Source organism: Condylostylus longicornis, unplaced genomic scaffold, assembly GCF_029603195.1.
Source record: "Condylostylus longicornis isolate FDR11 unplaced genomic scaffold, ASM2960319v2 ptg000048l, whole genome shotgun sequence".
NCBI lineage: Eukaryota > Metazoa > Arthropoda > Insecta > Diptera > Dolichopodidae > Condylostylus > Condylostylus longicornis.
The window spans coordinates 13,010,677-13,034,042 of NW_026578017.1; the positions used below are offsets into that span (position 1 = coordinate 13,010,677).

A 23,366-nucleotide genomic window follows, 5' to 3' on the forward strand; every position below is an offset into this window, starting at 1 on the left:
GAATTGATGAACAATGTACCGAAATAAAATGATGAACCAGTTGATTATACTTATTGATAAATATATTATCGTTGGTAAAAGTGCTTTTCATTATTAATAAGGAAATTACAAATAAAAACTAATAAATATTATTAGCAAAAATTGGATATTTTACAATGTCATTGTTTCTTTTCTCTTCTGTTCTGTTCCAGCAAAAAAATTCCAATTAAATGTGTAATACTCTTTAAAGTACAAAACTTTAGTTTTCAGTATTTCAAAATCTTACAAGCTTTATATACTAAAATATTTTTTTTTTCTTATTTTAATAAAATGTCAAATATTAATTTAATTAATTCAATTCTATATTATGAACTTTTGAAAAAATTAATTAAATATTCACGTGGTTTTAATGTCATTATAATAAGAAAACAATAATTGTTATAAATGTGTGAACTTTGATTGATTGATGTCAGAATATCAATATGCAATGAAATTAAAAAAAAAAAATTTAGATCAATATAACGATAATGCACGATTTAATTATAATATCGATCATTAAAATACATATATTACCTGCAGTATAAAGTTTTGATTTTATAACAGATTTAATTGATTGATTTAATAATTTTAATTAAATATTTCATTAAATAAAGCTATAAAATTCAAAATTAAAGCTATAAGTACAACACAGAACAATAAGTGATATTATTCGAAAAAATAAAAATGTGTCCGAAACCATTTGACACGAGAACGAAATGAAGTTAATTTTAGTCGATAATAGATTAGACTCGATAATATGACACTTTTGTAAATAATTTTGATTGTTAAGTGCAACTTTATGAAAACATTTTTTCCACAATTTTTAAGGCTCATCTAGTTTTTCTGATTATAATTATTGAAAGAATATCAATATTCGTTCAAAAAATTTTTCTGATTTTATTCACATAAGTATGCATTTGAATAAGTAATATATTTAGTCAGTATTACATTTAGTAAGTATTTAGTAATAATAGAATTATAGGAACTTACAATAGAATATGAAAAATTCTAAGTTTTAAAACAATTTAGTTTTTACATTTTTTCATAATTGACCCCCCCAAATTTCAAAACTTGTGCTTATAATTTGAAAATATTACGATTTAATTAATAATCAATCAATTTAAATTCAATTTTTTATATTATTGTTATATAGATTATTGTAGTTGTAATACTAAATAAATGCAATATAAAAAACTGCAATACGGAATAACTGAGGGTGTAGTTGTAATACTACATCAACAATATATAATTTTTACAGAATAAATAGAATGAATTTTTTCATCTTTTGCAAAAATTGAGCTGCAAACATAGCAATTTTTACATAGATTTTATAGACATACACCAGTATTGTACAGCTTAAGTTCAATATATTTAGTCTATAATTGGATATGACAATTATTGTAGAGCAAAATTATTAACAAGTTAAAAAATTGTTGCTGGTATACCTTAATTACATTATATGCATATATACTGATATATACAGTAATAGCCGTGTTCTACATGCATACACACATATCATATGCATATACAAATATAATGTATTTTTATTTTTTATACATTAATTCATATAACACGAGTACGTAATTATTTTTAATATTTTATTTTTATTTGACATTTTTTTTGCTAACTCAATGTTTATCATACAGCGCAATACTTCGTACATCTAATTGTGACTATGCTGTCATAAAATGTTTTTTACCGATGTAATTTTACATAACTAATAAATACACATATGTACTTTAAATAATTAACTATATTAAAAAATTATCATTTAAAATTAATATTTAATTGAAATTTATTTTGTTTTATGAACAGTATTAATTTTTGTATTGGCAAGAGAATTCTACTAAAGAGTTTATGTTAGAATTTTAGTAAAAAAATTTTTCCAGTATGTTATGGTAATTTTATATTTTAATATACATTTGTAGTTCACAAGAGTTCAAATAATATATTTTCTGTTATATTTTAATTAAAATATTAAAGTAATTATTTTATAACGCATACTCGTGCACTTTGAGTACGAAGTTTAAAAAAACATAATTTAAGCAACTGTTATAAAATACATGTACATACAAGATTTTTTTAAATTTTTGTATTTATGCACAATGTATTTGCATTTCATGGGTATTAGCTTGAAATCAAAAATTGATTTTGAAAATACTACAGTAGCTTGACAACAATAAGGTTATAAGCTAACAATTTAAATTTAAGTTTAATCAAAATTAAATGAGTTCCATTGACAGATTTTTATCATATTGTGTTTGTGAATTTATTAGGATACGAAAGCAAAAAATCTCTCCTAAATTACAAAGTGAATTCCCTTCTTTTGCTCCGAATATCAGCTGATTTCGAACGGCAAATCGCCTTCAAAACCGAAATATTTTAAACGTAACTTTACACTAAATAAATTTTACGAGTTTTCAACCATTAAACGAGTTTTAATTAATTATAAAGAATTAGTTTGAATACTATTTCTATTTAAAATCTTTGTTCTTTATGTGATTACTATTGTATCAAATATAATGTTTTATGCATGCACGTAAACAATCTTTTCTTTTTTATGAAAAATCTTACGATATGATTTATTCAAAGTAATAACATAATGAAACCCTTTAAAAAATTTTAAATTCAGAAAATTGTTTAAGCATCTTTACAAAATTTATTGCAAAAAATTTTAATAAAAGTCTACGAGTATTAAATATAATTTTCATTTCATATAATATAAAAGAACCATATATCAAAATAGGTGATTATGTACTATATAAAGCAATTTGCATGAATATTCACCTTCAAGGTATAGACACACGATAGAACGATTTTATAGTAAATATAGTATGTAATAGATAATTTTTGTTATTATTATTAGAACAAATTTCTCTTTTCTGACATTAATTTATTTGTTATTTTGCTTCCTCTTAAATAATTTCTAGCACACGCGAAAAAAATTTATAAATTAAAGAAAATTTCCTTTCTTCCTGCTATATTAAATAGAGAATGGGGGAAAACTGTTTGAAAAGAAATGATCAATTTATGAATTTAATTCATAAAAATTTAATTTTTATTTATTTAAGTAATAATTTCAATTAAATTTTTAGTTCGTTTTCTTATTTGTACTGCCAAAATGTAAAATGTAGATTACAATGTTGAAAACACATATAGAATATTAAAATTACAAATTAAATGTTCCTTGAAAATATTGAAAGGAGAATGTGAAGAATTTGAGAAAAATTTTATAAAATATTTTACATTTTACTAAAATTTAAATTTCTTCAAGAGCAACGATATCCCATACATTTTTAAGTCGATTAGAAATTAAGAAAATTCGAAATTATACACACAATTTAAAAACATCGAAAAATTTGGGGGAATGTTAACCAAGTTATTATTATATATATATAATTTAATAAATCGTATGTCATAAAAAAAAATTTTTTTCAAAAATATTGAAATTAAAAATTTAATCGAAATTATTAAAAAATTACTAACCTTAGCTGAACTTTCCAATGGATTCCAATAAATTGCAATAGCATTATGTGCTACTTCTTCTATACAACCAACTAAACCAACGGAATTTTTTGTATCTGTAATATTAAAATTAAAAATTATATTATTTTTTTAATGTTTTTTTTAGAATAATGGGGAAAAAAATGAAATAATATTAAAGTTTATATAATTTTAATTAATTAACATTGCTAAATGAATAGCTATTACAATTAAATATTGTAAAAAATTTTATTAGAATTTTAATACAACTAATATATTTTTTATAATTTTAGAACATTCAATATAAGTAGTTAAAACAATAAATAAAATATTGTTTTTACGATAATAAACTTTTATCATGACCTATTTCCATTTATAAAAAATTACTATTAAAGTTTATAATATTCAGCAATAATTATTTTTTTTTTGAAATCATGTGTAGTTTAAAAATATTAAAGAGTTATTTTCTTTAAGAATTACAATTAAGAATAAAACATAAAAATGTTTCATAGTACTTCATTTTAAAAGCATGAAAATTGTAAAACTAATCCAATACTAAAATGAGTTATGTTGAGTATGACTTCGGAATTAATAGCGATTCACGATAATAATATGTAGGGGGGATAGACTTATTCTAACTTGTTCAAAATGATTCCACTTACGTATAGTTACAACTTCTTTCTTTATATAGGAATTACGTAAAAAGGGGGAGTAAAGACGGCGAGTATTATTGTTCTAAAAGCAAATTTTTATCAAATAGAATATTGACCGTAAAACTTTAGCAAATTAAATGTCTCCCTCCGTGTCAATAAATTGTGTTGCAAAGTAAATTTGTTCATATTCATAACCGAACTAATTCTAATGACTTCAATAACATATCTCATTTCAATTTGAAATAATTAAGTAACTTTAGTTGGCTAATCCACCTTAAATAAATCATGTCAGAGAGCTAATAATTTTAACCTATTTCTGTCATATTTTACAATTTATCAATAATTTAAATTTTTAATTTATATATAAAGAAACTACTCCACATTCTTTATATTTTATTCGTCTATAATTTAGAATAAAAAGTATATTTTATTATAAACATAAATACTTTATTGTTTTATAAGAAAAATATAGTTAAATAAAAAAAACTCATTTAATAATAGAATTAGTTTACACCTGCTTCATTAATCAAAACTATTTAATTATATTGTTGTTTCATATATGAAGTTTATATTTTAACTATTTTGAAATTATTATTTTGCATGATTGTATATCATTGCATATACACACATATATAATAATCGTATATACTACATTTATTTTATATAACAAGCAAATTAAAATTTTAATTAAAAGAATTAAATTGGATTTTAATTAAATAAGAGAAAAAATTTTTTATAACAATAAAAACAAGAGTTATAATTTAAAAATATAAAATATATATGAAATTCTATTAAAATCAGTATAATTAATTTATTATAATATTGTACTTGAATTAAAAGTCATAGTTATTAAATTTTAAATAAAATTGAAAAAATATAGTATACATTGGGATTTTGAAAATTAAAAAAATTTGAATTACTTTTAATGTGTGTAAGTATATAAATATGTGTATATTGCACGATATTATGTGTGGATGTATAATTTTTTTATTTTATTTTTATTTTCGCTTTTAATTTTTTTTATTATTTCGTACGTGGTTGTTGTAATAGTATAATTGAATTAATAATTAAATTTTAATAACAATATCTAAGTAAATTTGCTACGCTTGTAACATTTTGTTTCTTTGATTAACAGAACATTTTCGGCAGTTTTAGAAAATATTAAACAACTGTTATTCGAGAGTAAATTAGCGAAATTACGCTTGTTTTAATTATTTCGGAACAGTAAAAGTAAAAATTTAATATCTGATTTAAGAAAATTTTAAATTTAAGTTGAAAGTGGACTAAATTCATAAATTGACCTTACAGAAAAAAATTGTTTAAAACTGTAAAACCAGTTCTGGAGTACTCGATATATTTATTTCGAAATATTTTCTTCAAAATATGTTTCATTAACTCATGCTTACATACATCATAACGAATGATCTACACAATATTAACTATCGTTGACAATAACTACCTCAGTACAAATTTGCCTTAAAATTTATTTTTTTTAATCTTGTCAAAATAGCTTGCATTCTTTAATAATAAATTTTTAATTACAGTAATATTTTTCATGCACGTAATTTAAAATTTCATTTAAATATTTTTTTATAAATATTAAAAATATCAAATTATTTTCGATTAAATTAATCCAAATTTTTTCATTTGTAATCTCAGAAAATGTGTGAGCAAGAAAGGTAAAAATTCAAAAATATTAATTTAAATTAAATCATTCATAGAAACTCCCATTGGTATGCAATTTTAATATTTTTACGGTATAAGATGGGTTATCGGTTATCGAAGACAAAACAACCACATTTTCTATATATAAACTGATAACTGACATTAGAATAATAATAACTGTACTATAATACCATTCCTGATTAGGAAAATTTTTGGAGCTTACAAACGTGTCCAATTTAAGAATCATCCAAAAATAACTTACGAAAAAAAAACAAACTTAAAGTTTTTGCAAAATCACTTATTTTAATCAATTTTTTTTTTCAATTACAAAATAAAATTAATATTCAATTGATCATTAACATTAAAAAATAACAAAAACAAAAACAAAACACAATTCTAATGTTATTATTTTTGTTTTGACTTTTTAGCGTTTGATTTTCGAATCGCAAATACTTGAAACAAAATTGATTTTTTTTTTCTTTTATTGCCGCGTGTTGTTATTTTTTTCAGTTTTGTATTTTTTATTTGACTTAAAATGTTTTCGTCTATTATCAATCATTTTGATATATGATTTTTAATTACTCATTTGATTTTAGTATAAATAAATAAATTGAAATTATTTAAATCAGAAAAATAATTGATATTCAATTTAATTCGCGATATTTTAGTTTTAAATTATTTACTTTTATTTTTTATTTATAAGGTATATAACAGATGCATTTATAAAAAAATTTAAAAATTAATTCTTATTCATTTGAAAATAAAATAATAATGCAAAAGTATATTTGCACCCTCGAAAATAGATGCGCCTAATCGATTAATGATTTGTTTGAAATAAAAAGAATATTTTTAGAATTAGAACGTAAGAGAAAATCAACCAACCAACACCAATGACACCAAATGGTACAATTAGAGAAGAGAAAAATTTTAATTTCCTTAATTTAATTATTTTTCGTTCTCGTATCTTCTCACATTGTAATTTATTAAATTTCGAGCAATGCAATCGAATATAATTGACATTTCCGTCTGATCTCATACGGATTTCAAAATATTATCAAAAGATTCTATTATTTTGTTATATTTCCAGTTATGCATTTTCGAAATTCTGCATAAAACCTCCTAATAAAAAAATAATTTAATTAAAAACGAAATATGTATGTATATGAGTTTGAAAGACCTTATAACTTTTACATAAATACAATATGTATAAGCAGTGGCTTGCATTTACGGGTGCTGCATAAATCTTTTTAATATAAAAATTATGCTGGCAAAAAATTTTTTTACTATTTAAAATGTAAAAAAAAAAGATATTCAAAAAATTGACTTTAATGTGTGCCATTGGAAATTTATTCAAGCATAATATGCTTACAACAACTGACGGTTTCATTATATGCATATATACAACACATGCATAATTATATATAAATGTGTAAGCATTCACATATGGGTATATTCGCATTCATATTACCTACTATAAAATGAATATTCAATAATATAGTAATTAAAAAGTGAGCGTTCAGTTTTTATTCTTAAATTTATTGGTAAAACAAAATATAATCAGGTGTTTTTATTTACTCTAAGTATTAATATTTATTTGAAAATTAAAACAAAAAAGTCACACGCTAATCAAATGTTAAGTGTTACTGTCACATATCCAATTTAAATTGATTTAAGAGTTATAATTACTATTATATATAAAAAAAGTAATATTTTCCAAAAATATAATTGATAGCGTTTATTAATGAACATTTTAGCAAAGACTGGATAAATTCAATGCATATTTCAAAGATTACTATAGTCGAAGACTTGTTTAAGGGTTATAGGTTTTAAAATTTTTAAAAATTTTCTGAATTTACGATGTGAAATTATAGTAAAAACAGAATTAATATTGTAGAAATTTTTAAATGATTTTAAAATTTTAAATAAATTTCAAAACTGATTCCATAAATTGACCAATTAATCAGTCAACTAATGTAACAACATCAATGTATGAATTTTCAAAGACTTAGTTAAATTCAACTATGTCTAAAATACAATGCTACATTATGTGCAAGTACCGAAAGTATCCATCTACTTATTCATACATTTGATACAATATAATCATACATACAATTTATAAGTATAAAACACCTCTTATTTCATCTTCTCTCGAAAGATTAAAGTTAAGAATGTATTAATCTTAATCATTTATATTAATATAATATAAAAGAGCCATATAAATATTTTTAAAGAATTTTACTCAAATATTTTCATATCACAACTAGCATACTTGAATAGTATATTAAAAATCAAACACAAAAATAATATGAAAGAACGCTTCTGCAATACAACAAAGGTATCTTAGACTCTATGATTTTATTCAACCTGATGTTGAAAATGTTGAAATATAAAATAAAAAAAATTGTGTTTAATACTCTGGGTCTTTAATTAGTTAAAATTAAAAGTAAAATAAAATTGAAATATGAATTCGGGCATTCCATTTTTTTGGAAACAATTGGTCAAATACTATAATTTATACAATTGATTGTAGATTATTTTTCAAACTCATTAAAAGTATTTATTAAATTTAAAGCCAGCCACTGCTTTGTTTAAATGGTGCTTTTAAAATTCATGCATAATAGCTTCATTGACACTATATTGAAATATCGCCCTGTATTATGGAGGCAAACAAATAATGCAAAAGAGCGAACATTTTTTTTCATAAAAATTAATTTAAATTTTAAGATTAGTGGAGCTTGGAGCATTATTAAAGGCTCTCCCAAACAAGCAGAATGGAATGTGGAAATTGCGTTTTCGTTCGCTCTGTAAGCAAAGCTGATATATTAAATTTGTAGAAAATTTGCCTTTTATTTAATTATAAATATATTGAAAAATGGGCCACTAGTCAATGTCCATTTACCAGAATTGAAATTTTTTAACAGGATGGAAAACCTTTATTAGTTAATAAAGTCAGAATTTAAAATAAAAAGTTTTTAATATCCACCACATTGGAAAAGCTCATCTATAGTTTTCAGTCTGCCACTAAATTTCATGTGCAAATCGGTTTAGTCGAAACTGACACACCACAGTGTAAAGACAGACAAACAGATCAACATATTTCTAATAACAGTTTTTCTGTGTTTCTTTAACACGAAGTGCATTTACGTTATTGTTCATACTCGAATTATGCAAAATTCGATTCTATACCTTCCGTACTATACGGTTATTTGCAGTCGAAATTCGAGAATCGATTGAAGAATTACTATTATATAAATCTTCTCTCCTAAATACGAGAGTAAAGAAGCAGGATTGATCTTAAATATAAGAAAAGGAAATAATGTGTAATAATAATAATGATTAATTTTATAAAATATTTGCGCGCGTATTCTCTTTTCTCTATTCGTGTAAATAAATAATGAAAACGTAACTACGAATTTACACCTATTAAAGTTAAATAATGAGAAATATTAATTAATAGTCAGAAATAATAACAATTGTAATGGAAAATAAACAAAAAGAAAACAAAATTGTTAAATTGAATTTTTATGCGATGATGGACTCTTAACTAATTTCCCTCTTCATTTCACTTTTTTCCACTTACTTGTAATTCGCCTTACTTAAATTTTCCTTTAAAATAATATTCACAATATTCATTTTTCATCTATGTTCTTCTTATATCTGACTGCTTCTCTTTCACATCAAAATTGTAAATATTTTTTTTTGTACATACATATATGTATATGATATCAGACATTATTATTTGTATGTACATATGTACGAATTTTCTCCTTTTTATGGCATTTATTTCTGATAGATGTCAGTTTCTGTTATTTGATACAAGAACTTTTGAATAATCAAAATTATTTTGTTTTTATTATATTGAATGCAATATTAATTGCATTTATAATAATTTTCACTTACTATATTTGTGTTTAATTATAAATTCCAACAATTATAACAAATAAAAAAATATTATGAATTGATTTAAATTTATTTGACATAAAACATTTGAAATGCTTTTCTTTTCGAAATAATAATTTTAATAATTTCAAATTGTGTGATTCAAAATAAATGTTTTAAAAGAGTTCAGACTCTTTCTACTGGAAAAGTCCAAATTTGTAAAAAACAAAGTTGAAAAAGTCTGCACAGATTACTCCACCAAATCTATAGCATTATGTAAAAATTAGTCAATGGAGTAATAATTACTCAAAAATTGAGCAAAAATTAAGTCATAGACTAATTTCTCGAGAGTAAATAAGATTCCATAAGAAAATAAAATTGTTTCATTTTTGTTCTTTTGCTAATTTTCGGTGCAGTAAATTGTTTTCACCCTGTATAAGATCAAATCATAGTTTAAAAAAAAAGAATAAATTGGCAATGTAATACGAGTATACGCGCTATATTGAAAGATTAAAAATGCCAATTAAATTATGGACTTTTGACTTGACTTTGGATAAAGTAAAAAAGAAAAATAACAAAACTATTATACAGAAACTTTTATACAAATATTTTTTGTTTTAACTTTATTAGTTATAAATTATTTAAGATTTGTTTTTTTCTGTAAATCGAATAAGAAAATACTATGAGGATTAAACAATAAATGGAATAAAAAAGAGAAAACGTAAATATGAGAATAAATAAATTAATAGTTGCGATTTAATATAAAGCAACACAGGTGCAAATATTATTAATATGAAAATAAAAGCAACAACAAAAACAACATTAAATAATTAATAACAGTATTAATTTAATAATTTTTTTCTTGATTTATTGCGATGATGTAAGCTCAGCTATTGCAATTAAATACAATTTTCATTGTGAACAATTGCGTAGAATTATGTTTTAGATTAATTGTTATCGATCACATTGCAAACAATGAGGGAGGCGTTGTAATGCTGGTCACATGTTGAATAAAAATGTATTTTTCTGTGACGGATAAATCGTAATTTTGTACAACTTTTTGAGGCAACCTAGTTGTCAGTCATTCTTAAATCGGTTAATTGAATTTTTTAAATTCTAAGAATTTAAATATTCAAATGAACTCTAAGTAAATATTTATTAAATTTTACTAAACTTATAGAATGATTATTATTTCGAAAACATTAATTTTCAAGACCTTTATTAGTCGTTTTTAAAATAAAAATGTTATTCAAAGCTTCCTGAGACGGAAATTATAAGCAAAAACGCATAGATCAATCACTATTTTGTGAAATTATCTTAAAATTCTTGTGCATATTCAACAAACTTTTAATATACAATTGCAGTAAATTAGCAATCATCAAGCAAAATTTTTGTTACAGAACTAAAAAATATAGAAAATTCTCTATATAAAAGCAAATGCATTTAGGAATGAATATTTATATTGCATTAAAGTCTACTTAAATCGAAAACATTGTATGGGAAAAAAAACTTAACACAATTTCATTTTATTGCGATAAAAATTTGATGTCTTTCAATATTATTATAGTTATGCGCACATGATGAGTTTGCTTCAATTAATGGAAATTAAAACTGTTAATTCAATTATAAATGCAGTTTTGTACCTATATACTTATTATATGTGTATAACTGTTTTAATTTCACATAATATTATTATTTAGCATTAAATAATAGCAAAATGTCAGGCCTTATACTTTTCGAAAGATGTTAAGAAGAGAAGATACAAAAATATATAAGTAATTGATGGACAAAAACTAATGCATATGAAATTACAAGGTATGTTAATGTTAATGTAAGGAATATTTTGTATGTATGAAAAAACACATATAACACCTTTACGTACGAACATTTATATATGTATTTTGTATAGAAATCTATAAAGTAATCGTTTTAAACCACTTTTCAACTGTCATTCACAAAAAAAAAAAGTTAAACCTGTTAATTAACTAAATAACTTAATTAATTTTTTTTTCTTCTTCTAATTATACCTTTTTTTCGTTTCTTTTCATTTATCAAGTGATAAACGCGTAAAAGGAGTAGAAAAATAGAAACTAGATTGCAAAAATTTTTAATTAATATTTCTATTAACTTTCTAACTAATGCATTTAGGAAATATTTTAAAAATTCCCTATACTATCAGAGGCATTCCATAATTTTTAATTTTTATTTTTTTTTTTTAATGTCTTAATAATAAATGCGATTTAGTATAGAGTAAAAAGAAAAAAAAATAAACGCATTCAATTGAAATAAATTAAAAATTGCAAACCCCACTTAATGAAAGCAATTTTTTTTTCAATAACTTTTTTTTTTACACTAATCAAATAAATATTAAAAAAAATAATTAGAAATATTAAATAATTATCATTAGGTTGGCAATTTATAAAATTTTATACAAATATTACAAAATATAAAATTCTTTACAAATTTTCAATTGCTCTTTTATATCAATTTTTAACCCTAGAATTCGCAAATGAAGAAATCATATATACAAATTTGAGGAGAATAAATTTTAAAATTGTATTAAAACGAAAGATTGGGTTTCAAATTAGACTTCATTAATATGAACTACAATAACTAAATATGTAGTCAAAAATTATTATGAATATGGCCCCATTACTGAGGTTGAAAATGAGAAATTTTTTGGTGAATGCAGTTTGTAAAATATGTATGTTGTCTTTGTTGATTCAAACAAAGTAAATTTAAGTTAACCATCAGCAAACTATTATGCCAAATGAACAGTTTCAGCCTATTTTTACAAGAATTTATAAACAATTTTAGAAATTTTAACAGTTTTTGTAAAAAATCATCAGCTTTATGATATTAAAAAAATTAATACTGTGCTTAAAGCTTATAAAATCTGATAACTTCCAAATACACACTTTAAATCAGTCAAGACACTATGGACTTTCGGAGTTTAAAGTGTTAAAAAAATATTAGGAAATTTTGTCGAACTTTTGGTAGCTATATTTAGTACCGAAATTATAATTTAGTACACCTTACAAATTTGAGATTGAATACAAATCATACACGACCATCATACACGATCATGCAGTGGTTATTGCACTGAAGCGTCTCGAATTCAACGCCTGATCAGGTCAATATAAAAATTATATTCAATATTATATAGCTTTATATAAATTACATATAAAATAAAAAAAATTAATATTAACTAATTGTCATATTTCGATAATATCCAGATAAATACCTGCAAAATAAAAAAATAATGTAAAGAAAAAACTACTGTAAGCTCGTCACCTATCTAATACATTAAATGACGTCCGAAAACTGGTTCATCTTTTACGATATTATACACCAGCCCCTATGTTTCTTCTAGGAGAGAAGAAGGATAACAAATATTTTGTGTACAAACAAATTCTTAGCTCTATAAGCTATAATGTTATAAAATTAAAATCCAGTATATTAACAGTATAACAGTTAAAAAGTTAATTTAAAAAAAACAAAACCAATATTAAAATCAATTCAAAGGCTTTTAACGCTTTACATTACATTAAAACTATTATATTTTTTCTCGCTTTTGATGATTAAATTAAATTATAATCATGCTTAAATATCTGCACTTATTTATATATAGTATTTAAAATTAGATTACCTAATGCATTAAAAAAGTAATAATTAAAATAACTCAATTTAAACAGGATATAATTTCAATTAAATTAAAACATATAAAAGGATGATATATGAATTAGAGAAAATTAAAATGTTAAATGATTTGTAAATTGATTTCGAATTAAAGAAATTAAGTAATTATAAATAGCAATAAAATAAAATTATTAATGTTAGGTGAAACCATTTTATAATAAAATAAGTGATAAAAATTATTAAGTGAAAATAACTGGAGTTGTTATAATTAATAAAAATATGGAAAGGGGTTTTTATAAGGTTTGTTTATAAATTTAAAATTTCAAATTAATGACCTGCGATTTGCGTGATACAGTCACATACACTCTTCTATCGTTTTTGATATATGAAAATACATAGCCGTAATTTTTCAATAGTATGTGTGTAATTAGTAAAAGTGTGCAATTATTAATTGGGAAAATACAAAATTTCATAAGCATTAAACTGATTTTTAATCTTAATTCTACGAATTTCTATAAAACTAAAACTTTAACATTAAAACCCCTAATTTTTTAATCAGACAGTTTCAAACTTCTAAAATATTTCAAAAACTTTTGTAAATAATATTATGATCATATTTAATAAAATTATTAAATTTCAATAAGAAGAGAATATTTTCTCTGATTTTTACTATGGATATACTAATTCTGAATTATTTCTTTGAAATATATGTATGCAAGATATTGTTCTACATTATAATTCTTAAGTCAAGAATCATAATTTAAAATATCTTTTAATAGTAAGAAACACCTGCATAGGTAATAACAATAATAATTACATTTACTGTTATTGTAATTATTAACAACAAGCGCTTTTTAATCCATTAATAAAAACTATATTTAATTACAAAGTAAGTTTATAATGAAAGAAGTAGTATAAGGTAAAAATAATGTTATAATTTTTACTTTTTATACATTATTTTTTGAATTAAACAAGCAAAGTACATGTAAACGATCGGGTAGTAATTTTTTAATAATTAATACTTTGCAATATTTGCAAATATTTTAACTACTATTTAGTACCTACCTCTTTGTTACCTTTCATGTTATTTTTTAATATATTAATTCATAAATTTTTCTATATAAAATTAAATATTTTATAGAAATATATCTGTGTATATATTTACATACATATTATGTGCAAATATACCCACTGCAAAAAAAAATAATTAAATCGTTTAAAAATATTGCGATAAAATCAAAAAAAAAACTTAATATGTCTTTAAATTATAAGAAAAAATAATGAAGAATAAAATAAAAAAAAAACAATTCATTGATTTATCTTAAAGTTAAAATCTTCTTTTTCATATAAAAATTTGTACTTAAAGCAAATACAAACAGCACAGCACAATTTTTTCATCGTTAACTGTAATATCCCACACGAGACTTAAAAGACGCCATTTAAAAGGATTATTGAATCTTGAGTATGAGTTTTAATTTTATAGCTCAAAAAAACAAGTTAAAAATTATAAGGAAAATTCTGTTCCTTGAGGGTATTACATCTATTTGACATTTTTACAGCCTTATTTTCTCAGCCTTCAAGAACCTTATTAGAACAGAACTAATATCGGTTAATTAAAACTTTACACTTCATTTCACACCATTTTTCTTATAAAACAAAATTAGAAAAAGGGAGATTGTAGTGAAAGGAGCAAAGAAAGAGAGACAGAGAAGGGCAGAAAAAAAGGTTGAAGAGAGGGAAAGACAGAGAGAAAGGGAGAGAGACAGAGAAGAAAATTTGTTAATTGGAATTTGCAATTTTTTAATCGAAAAATTAGGCGCAAAACGAAAATTACAAAGAGTCACAAAAAAGTGACGAGCCGAAAACTAGGAATAAATCTATACGAGTTGCGTTCTAGACTTCGTTAACTATATGCAAGTATGTTATAGATATATTTCCTTATTTATGAGAAAATCAACAGGACAGCTATACAATATTTATATTTCAAAATATTTTCGAAATCAATTACTGCACTTACAATCAGAAATTTTTTAAAAAATTACACCTTCATTCTATTTATTAAAATCAATACTAAAATTTATAATGTATGTTTGTATATGGAAAATAAATAAATGGGGAAAAAATTAATAACATAAAAATTATAAATATTAGTGTAAAACGATTGTTGATATAAAATTAATACATCGACAACATTTTTATTATATTATGATTGAATTTGAAAGAATGGTAGGACTTGGCCCTCTAATCTTTAAATCAGAAAGATTTTCAATTAATTTTTTGAATTTTTCTTTTATTTTTGCCTTTTTTTTTGTTTGTTTGACGTCTTTTTACTATTTACAAAAATTAAACTCTTAAGAAAATAATAGCCGCTTACTAAGGGAAATGAAAATGGTAAGGAAGATGAACTTTTGCTGAAAAGATTTTCGATTATTTTTGGATGCAGAACAATTTTTCGAATGCAAAAATGCTTAATTCCAAAGATAAAAAAATCAAATCAAATTCCTCTAATTTTTTCGTAAAAGAGGTTGTTCATATTCATAACCAAATGTGATATTATTAACATGTCATAAAGCTAATAATGAGGCCGATGAGAGTTTAATTAAGAGTAGGAGGGATTAATAGATTATGTTCAGTTCGGTTTACTGTTGAGGAAGAATAAATAACTTATAAAAATTTGGATTTTATTGTTATAAGACACTTATCTATTCAAAACTTTAACTAATTTGCTATTGATATAAAATATTTGTTTTGATAAGAAGCACTATTATGGTTTGTATTTTTGATAGCTTACTCCTCCGATAAAAGTTTCGCCAAAATACTTTTTGCAAAAAGTAAAGAGATTTACAGTCAAAAGTTTTACGATTTCGTTCAAACTTTATTTAAAGTTTATTAAAATTTCTTCCATAGCTTGTTTTTCATCAAATTCGTAGTAATACATAGGTTCTTGTTTAAATTTTTATTATCGAATTACTAACTTAGCAACTAATAGAACAATATCTTTATTTGGTAAATAAATAATCGTTTATAATCACTTTTCAGTTTTCACCGATCATTTGACAATCATGTTTAATTATCTTTTCAATTTTATTTTATTTTTTTACCTTTTTACTAGCATTTTCTTTTTTTAGTACAAGTACAATAAAATATATAATTTATAATTAATAATATAAAACATATGTGAACAATTTTATATAATAAAAAGAAAAGCTATACCTCCAATAAAAGAAAAACGCAAAAAAAAATCACCTGTAAACATTACCGCCATCATCATTTCATTTAAGTATTTTATTGGCGTTATTGCAGAAAACAAAACTGCGGGTCAATATAAAAACGAACTAATAAATAAATACAATGCGCACACTGATATTGATTATGATGTTTATATGAAAGTTAGGATAAGGATGATGAGGATAATACAGACGCATCGAATTGATGATGATGATGATGGTGATGATGATGATATTCATTATTATATGATCATGATAGTAATAATAATTATTAAGAAAAAAGAAAATACACTGGACTTATAGAGTTGTTATAATCAACGATATTGTGGGATTACGAAATTTTCATTTTTTTTTTGAAAAAAAAAAAAATTCAATAAAAAAGGAGATTTTTCTTTTAATTTTTAACTATGATTTATTATGAAAAAATTAAAAGTATTAAAAATTCTTATCTCGAATCGCATAATCCACTGAGGTTGTCCTCTATTTCCACAACCAATTTATATTAAAACCGAAAAATGTACGATTTTTTTCCTATTATGTATATATGAAACGGGTCAAATCAGTTAATTTTTTTTTAATAAAAAATTATTGCAAATATGGCCGGTCATGGTTCTTCACAAAAATTAATTGATAAACTATTTTTCACAATAAAAATAAAAAGAAGAATCTTATCACCTCATTTTTCTCAAAAAATTCAATGATGACAATACTATTAAAAATGTTCAAATATTTACAAATAAATAATGAGGGAGGGAAATTCCACATTCGATAATTCCAATTCCGGACTACACATTATTTTTGCAATTTGATGTCAGGGTTTCCCGACTTTAATTCAAAAATGTTTAAATATGGCCAGTACGCAGTCGAAATATTTTTGGTAAATTAAAGAAATTATTTGAAAATTTTTTTGAAAATCACATAAATTCGAAAAAATGTTTAAAAAATATCTAAATTTTATTAATTTTCATAACATAGGAATTTAAATTGCATATCATCCCCAAGTATTTATTTAAATATTTCTTCTAAAAATTCTATATGCATGTTATTCTATTTACACTTATAAAAATATTTTATTAATTTTTTTTCCTCTTAAACTTTAATTATCATAATTTTAAATCTGTAAATAAAGATTTTAATAAGTCTTTGGAAAAAAAAATAATTAACCATAAAATCTATCTATCGTTTTTGATGCTATAAATCCATGTGAGTATGTATTATGAGAACATAAAAATACAAGTATACATACATAAAATTTCATAAACGAAAGGAATAAAAAAAAATATTAAAGAGAGATTTATATTCTTCTATACGTACAAGATTTTTGATAAAAATTTTAATATTTTTTGATAAAATTTATGGGAGGTTTTCAAATGAGCGAATCATTTTCCTACAGGCCATTTTATTGCTTACATAGAAAAACTATATGTTTTCTATCTTTTAATAAAATTGTATACACAGATTTGTTTGAATTATGGAGGAAATTATTCTTTATGATTAAAATATTTAAATATAGATAGCTCCTTTCGAATAAAATTATTTTTTTCTTTTTTATTGATTTCATTCTTAGATAAATAATTTCCATTCATCTGATTACTTTGTAGTAAAATAATAAATATTGATTATTGGTGATATATTAAATTAATTTTTAAAAATATAAAAGAAGTGTTTTTTTAAATTGAAAAAAAGCAAAATTGTTTCTACTCACCCGCATCTAATATTCTTTGTTTAACAGAATGCTGCCGACTATGCCAAAATTGCCAAGCTTTAATTTCATCTTCTGGTGATTTTTCTTCTCTAAACATTAACATAATGACACTCTAAAAATTAAAAGAAACAAAAAAATAAATTAAAAATTTTGTGTACGGTGAAGTTATTATAGATAGGGGCAATTCAAGTATCTATTAAAATAATTTTGAATATTTTATTGTACAAAAGAAAAACTTAATTAATTTACATATTTTGGAGTCAGGAACTTCTAGCGTTAGAACGTATTTCTAGGGTTCCTTGGTACCAAAAGTCTTAACAAAAAATTTCTTACTATTTGTTTATCGCTTTTCCTCTAGTCACTTATACCACTTTAATAGTTCTATTTTTTGATAATACGCCTGCCTAGAGGATCATATACGTCATGTAATATGCCTTTGCCTATTTAAGGTGTCCAAATTATATAAATTAACTTTTAAATAAAAGTTCGTTTTAGACAGAATTGTTTACATTACTGAATACTTAATATGGAGCCAATGAATATCAGTGAATAATAATGGGGTGTGGTACCCGAAAGAGTTAATAAATTATTAGAAAAATAAATATCGGAAACGATTGTATTTGTTTTATTTAACAAAAAAAAATCTAAAAAAAATCTTAAGTATTTTAAAATTAAAAAGTGAAAAGCAGGAATTAAAAAAATGTCCAGGAAATTTTTTTTTTGCAAAAAAAAGTGAGACCATAAATTATGTTAATGGGGTTTTTTTTATTATTTTTATATTTAAAATGACGTTATTAAAATTAATTTTTTTTTTGTATGTAAATTAAATTTTTATTCAATTTTTCACTTCCTCAGAACATTTTATGAGAAATGGAATAAAAAAAATTTTTATTTGTGTTTAAAAACTATGCAAAACACAAAAATAAAAAATTTAATAATAAATCTTTTAATTTAATTTCTTCTATTTAATTCTTTAATTTTTCTATGGAAAAAAAAATGATTACTATAGCTATAAAAACTATAAAAAATGATTATTATCTAATTTGCATGATATTCAAATGACAATATGTCAATTTTTGAAAATTTATCAAAATATAAATAAAAGAAAAAAAAGCAAGTAGAAAAAAAGTAGAAAAAAAGAAATGATTAAAATCTTGCTATATAAATAAAACGCTTTATTATTTTATTTAAAAGACATTTTGTGTGTATGAGCTGAAGAAAAAAAAATCACCATATACCTACATTATGTACGTATATTATACGCTAAAAACCACAAAATACAACAAAAAAACATTTGAAGGTCAGTAATTTAACTAAAAAGTAAAACAAGATACAAAAATGCAAAGTGTAGCGATCATCCGAGCTAAATTGAAAACTGAATCATAACACCAATTCCAATTTAATACATGCATTCATACTGTGACACACAAACACAAGTAAATATCAGTAGATGACAACGTCTATGTGGTGAATTTTATCTCTGAATTCTAGTATATGTGTGCGTTTTGCATTCATTCTCGAACCAAAAATCTAGATTGTCTTTTTGTATTGTACAATAAAAAAGATTTAGTACCAATATATTTTACAGTTATAATGTCCTTCAAACTAAAAGCTAGGAGGTATAGACATGGCAATGTGTGTATGTTAAATTAAGCTTTTGTATAAAAATTTTTATTGTTACGGTTTTGATGCGCATATTATATACTTTATCTATCTGATTTAACACCTTTCTGGTGGTAATAGCAAACAGACATGATTGTGTAGAGAAAGCTATATGGTTACTGACTTAAAATCGGATTAATAAAGAGTCACACTAATTCATATTGACGGTTCATTCAAAATAGATTCACATTTTAAATCTAAAAATTCAAACGTAATTCAATTTAGCATGTCAAATTTAATATGATGGATAGTTCAGGTGCAACCAGTACCATTTGAAAACTAAGTTAAGAATAAAGAAGCTCTGCATTTAATTACTTATTTCATTATTTTATTACCTTAGAGATTTTGTTCTTATTGAACATTTACTACATTATGCTATAGCATCGCATAACGAAAATTTTCCTCTTAATATGTCGCTGCAGCAAAAATTATTGATTTAGCATGAAATGAGTACAGATTGCAAAGTAAAATCTAAAGTAAATTTATAATATATAATCTCATTATTTTACACAACCAATTTTCACTTTTACCGTAACACAAAATTAACTTTTAAAATTTTCTCGTTTTCAATTTTTAAGATTTTAAAATATTTTCAATTTTAGAAAATAAAAATATAAAGTGTTCCGGGTTCAAAGTTTTAGAATATATTTTCGCATGATGTACACACGTAAATAAACGTATGAAAAACGTATCCACGTTTATTTACAATAGGCTAACCATGTATATATTTTATTGTAATTCAGTTGTTTAATATTTAGTCGCAGTTGTCGTATTTTTTTTTTGCGTTTACATTCACGTAGCTTACATTTATGTTGTACTACTGTAAAAATTGTTTATAACAAAATAAATATTTCTTGAATATTATAGTTTGTAGAAAAATTCGTTCGCATGCTATATTGAAACTTTTTATGTATCATTTTTTCTTCTTAAAGAAATATGGTCACTCTAATTTACTTGCATATGTATTTTTGCATACATGTATACTATACGTAATTAATACATGCGAAATTTGAAAACCAAAACAAAACAGAAAATAATAATTTAATATGAATCGAATTTAACGAAAATTTTTTGACATACCTAATAGTGACAAGAGAGAACAAACTTCGCTTTTTATTAATTTTCTCAAAATTATTAAATTTCGTAGATAATTTGACAGATATTTCTTCATATTTTAAAAATTTTTATTGAACAAAAAAAACTTGTTATTAAAAATCTTGTTATTTGTTTTGTGTTTCTGGTCTCTATCTTTTCAATAGAAAAATGTGAATTAACTTTAAATTAAAGTAAAGAATAGTGGATTATCTATTACAAAATTTCTTTTTACGCAATGCTGCTGCTTCTGTAATTTTAATCCTCTTATATTTATCAAAATCAACCACAATTGATTAATGATAAAAAGTGGATTGTTAGATTTAGTAAGAAAGAGGATGCCGCCTGTTCATCAACCCAACGACCATGTATCATACAAACAAGAAGACCTCTCCATAGGGATGTATTAGGACTTATTATGGTTGAATCGTGTTGTTCTATAAGCTTTACCGTGTCGTTATATAAACTCACATATAATTTTAATAGAAAAATATTGTTTAAAGTGAAAAAGAATACATAAGTTTTGTTCTCTAATTTTTACTTCTCTTTCCAAATATTTTAAAAATTTTTTTCAAAAATAAAAATCGAAACATTCTTCGCCCTTATCATTTCTTTTATATTTGACAATATCCTTTCACAATAAACAATTTTCGTTATTATCGAAGACGAACGAAAAAAAAAACAACCAGGAACAAACTATAAACTGAAAAAGGAGTTCAGCGCCCCGAAGGGATAATTTTTTCGAATTGTACAAATAAATAACAAAAAAACACACACATTTTATTTCTATCTCACTCGTTTTCTTCTCAATTCTTCTCCTGTCTTCTTTTTCTTTTAAATAAATATAATCGCCATCATCATTATAGAAGATCATTACTTTCATCAACATTAACATCATTAGCCCAGTAAAAAAAAGGTTAAAAAAATAGTGAGTGCTTCAGGGTGAATGAAAATTTTAACTATGATTATAAAAAAGTACAAAAAAAAAATAATAATAAAATAAAAGAAAACAAAAATTGGAAGCAAAGTTAAATTTTATACAAGATAACGGAAAAGAATTTGTTTATTAGAATTATAAGATCCCCCTAGAAAATGAATACTAAAAATAATTTATTATTCACATAGGTATGTGATATGGTAAATCTAGAATAAACATACATATACACATGCAAGTGAATAAATGCGTTTATTTATTTGTGTATCCTTAAGAAACGGAAGTTCAATTCATTTCATTTGAATTTATTACTATTAAAATTATGCGTCCTCTAGGCTTAGTATTACACTTTTTTTTATGAATTTGTTTTCAAGATTTTATAAAAATTAAAGGGGTTTTCCTTTTTTTTTTAATTTTTTTTTTGTCATTTTCTTTTATTGTTGAATTGGTTGAAGATGTTCGCATAAGATAATGACATAAGTGATTTCACATGTCGACTATGATTATGCAAAGTGATCTTGATATGGTATGGATTTTTTCTGAGTTTCGACTTCATGTACACATGGCATGTATAAAAAAAAAGGGAAAATATAAGCATTTTGTAAATGTAAGCATTCTTCTTTCGTTTGATTGAAACTGTTTCAAAATTATGCAAGAAAAAATAGAAATATTTTCATTTTAAATGATAAACGATAAGAAAAATTTGATTTTAAATAACTTATTATTGTTCTAGGAATTATTGTTGTTCTGGTGATTTGTAATAAATAGAAAACAATTCTAATTAGATCCAAAATTTTAATTCTATTATTATGCAACTCGACAAACAACCGTATCGCGTTTAAAATTAGAAAAATAATTAATTAAAATTGTTATTTATTCTAAACTATGATTATGTTTTGCTTATTCTTTGGTCATCAACAAAATAACAAATTGAATACATTTTAAAATTAAAGTACACATATTGAATCTTACTCAAAATTTTCCAACTGCAACGTACTAACAACGTGAAAAGTTAATTTTGATTCTAAATATACAGTGAGGTTTAAACAAAACAATTTTTAAAGGATTTTTAAATATTCTTTCATGTAAATTTTTAAAAATGAACTATGTACATAAATATTAACCCAATTACATTACAATTTTTAGTAGGTTTGATGATATACTATGATTATAACAATGGCGAAACCACAAGTTTATTGAAAACAGTCATATTTTTATTCTAAATAGTGCAATTATTCACAATTTTCGGAGTACATTATGAAAGCCTATAGATGAATGTTTTATTTAATTGATTTTATCTATCTGAAATTATTATTACTTGAGATCGTTAACTATTGCGCATTATGTTCGTTACTATAAGTACAGTATTTCTAATATTTTGATTATATTGTCAAATATCACATTGTATT

The 23,366-nt window shown here is 22.9% G+C and overlaps 1 protein-coding gene across 2 annotated transcripts in view; it reads right to left on the reverse strand.

Moving 5' to 3' along the window:
- LOC129611180 (protein grainyhead) overlaps positions 1–23,366 on the reverse strand; it is a 249,900-nt gene that overhangs the window by 83,708 nt on the left and 142,826 nt on the right. For both annotated transcript variants that reach the window (XM_055524173.1, XM_055524174.1), the window contains exons 8-9: positions 18,270–18,381; positions 3,505–3,599 (exon numbers count right to left, since the gene is read on the reverse strand). In XM_055524173.1, coding sequence (XP_055380148.1) covers positions 3,505–3,599; positions 18,270–18,381 — 207 coding nt within the window. The remainder of the gene's footprint in view (positions 1–3,504; positions 3,600–18,269; positions 18,382–23,366) is intronic.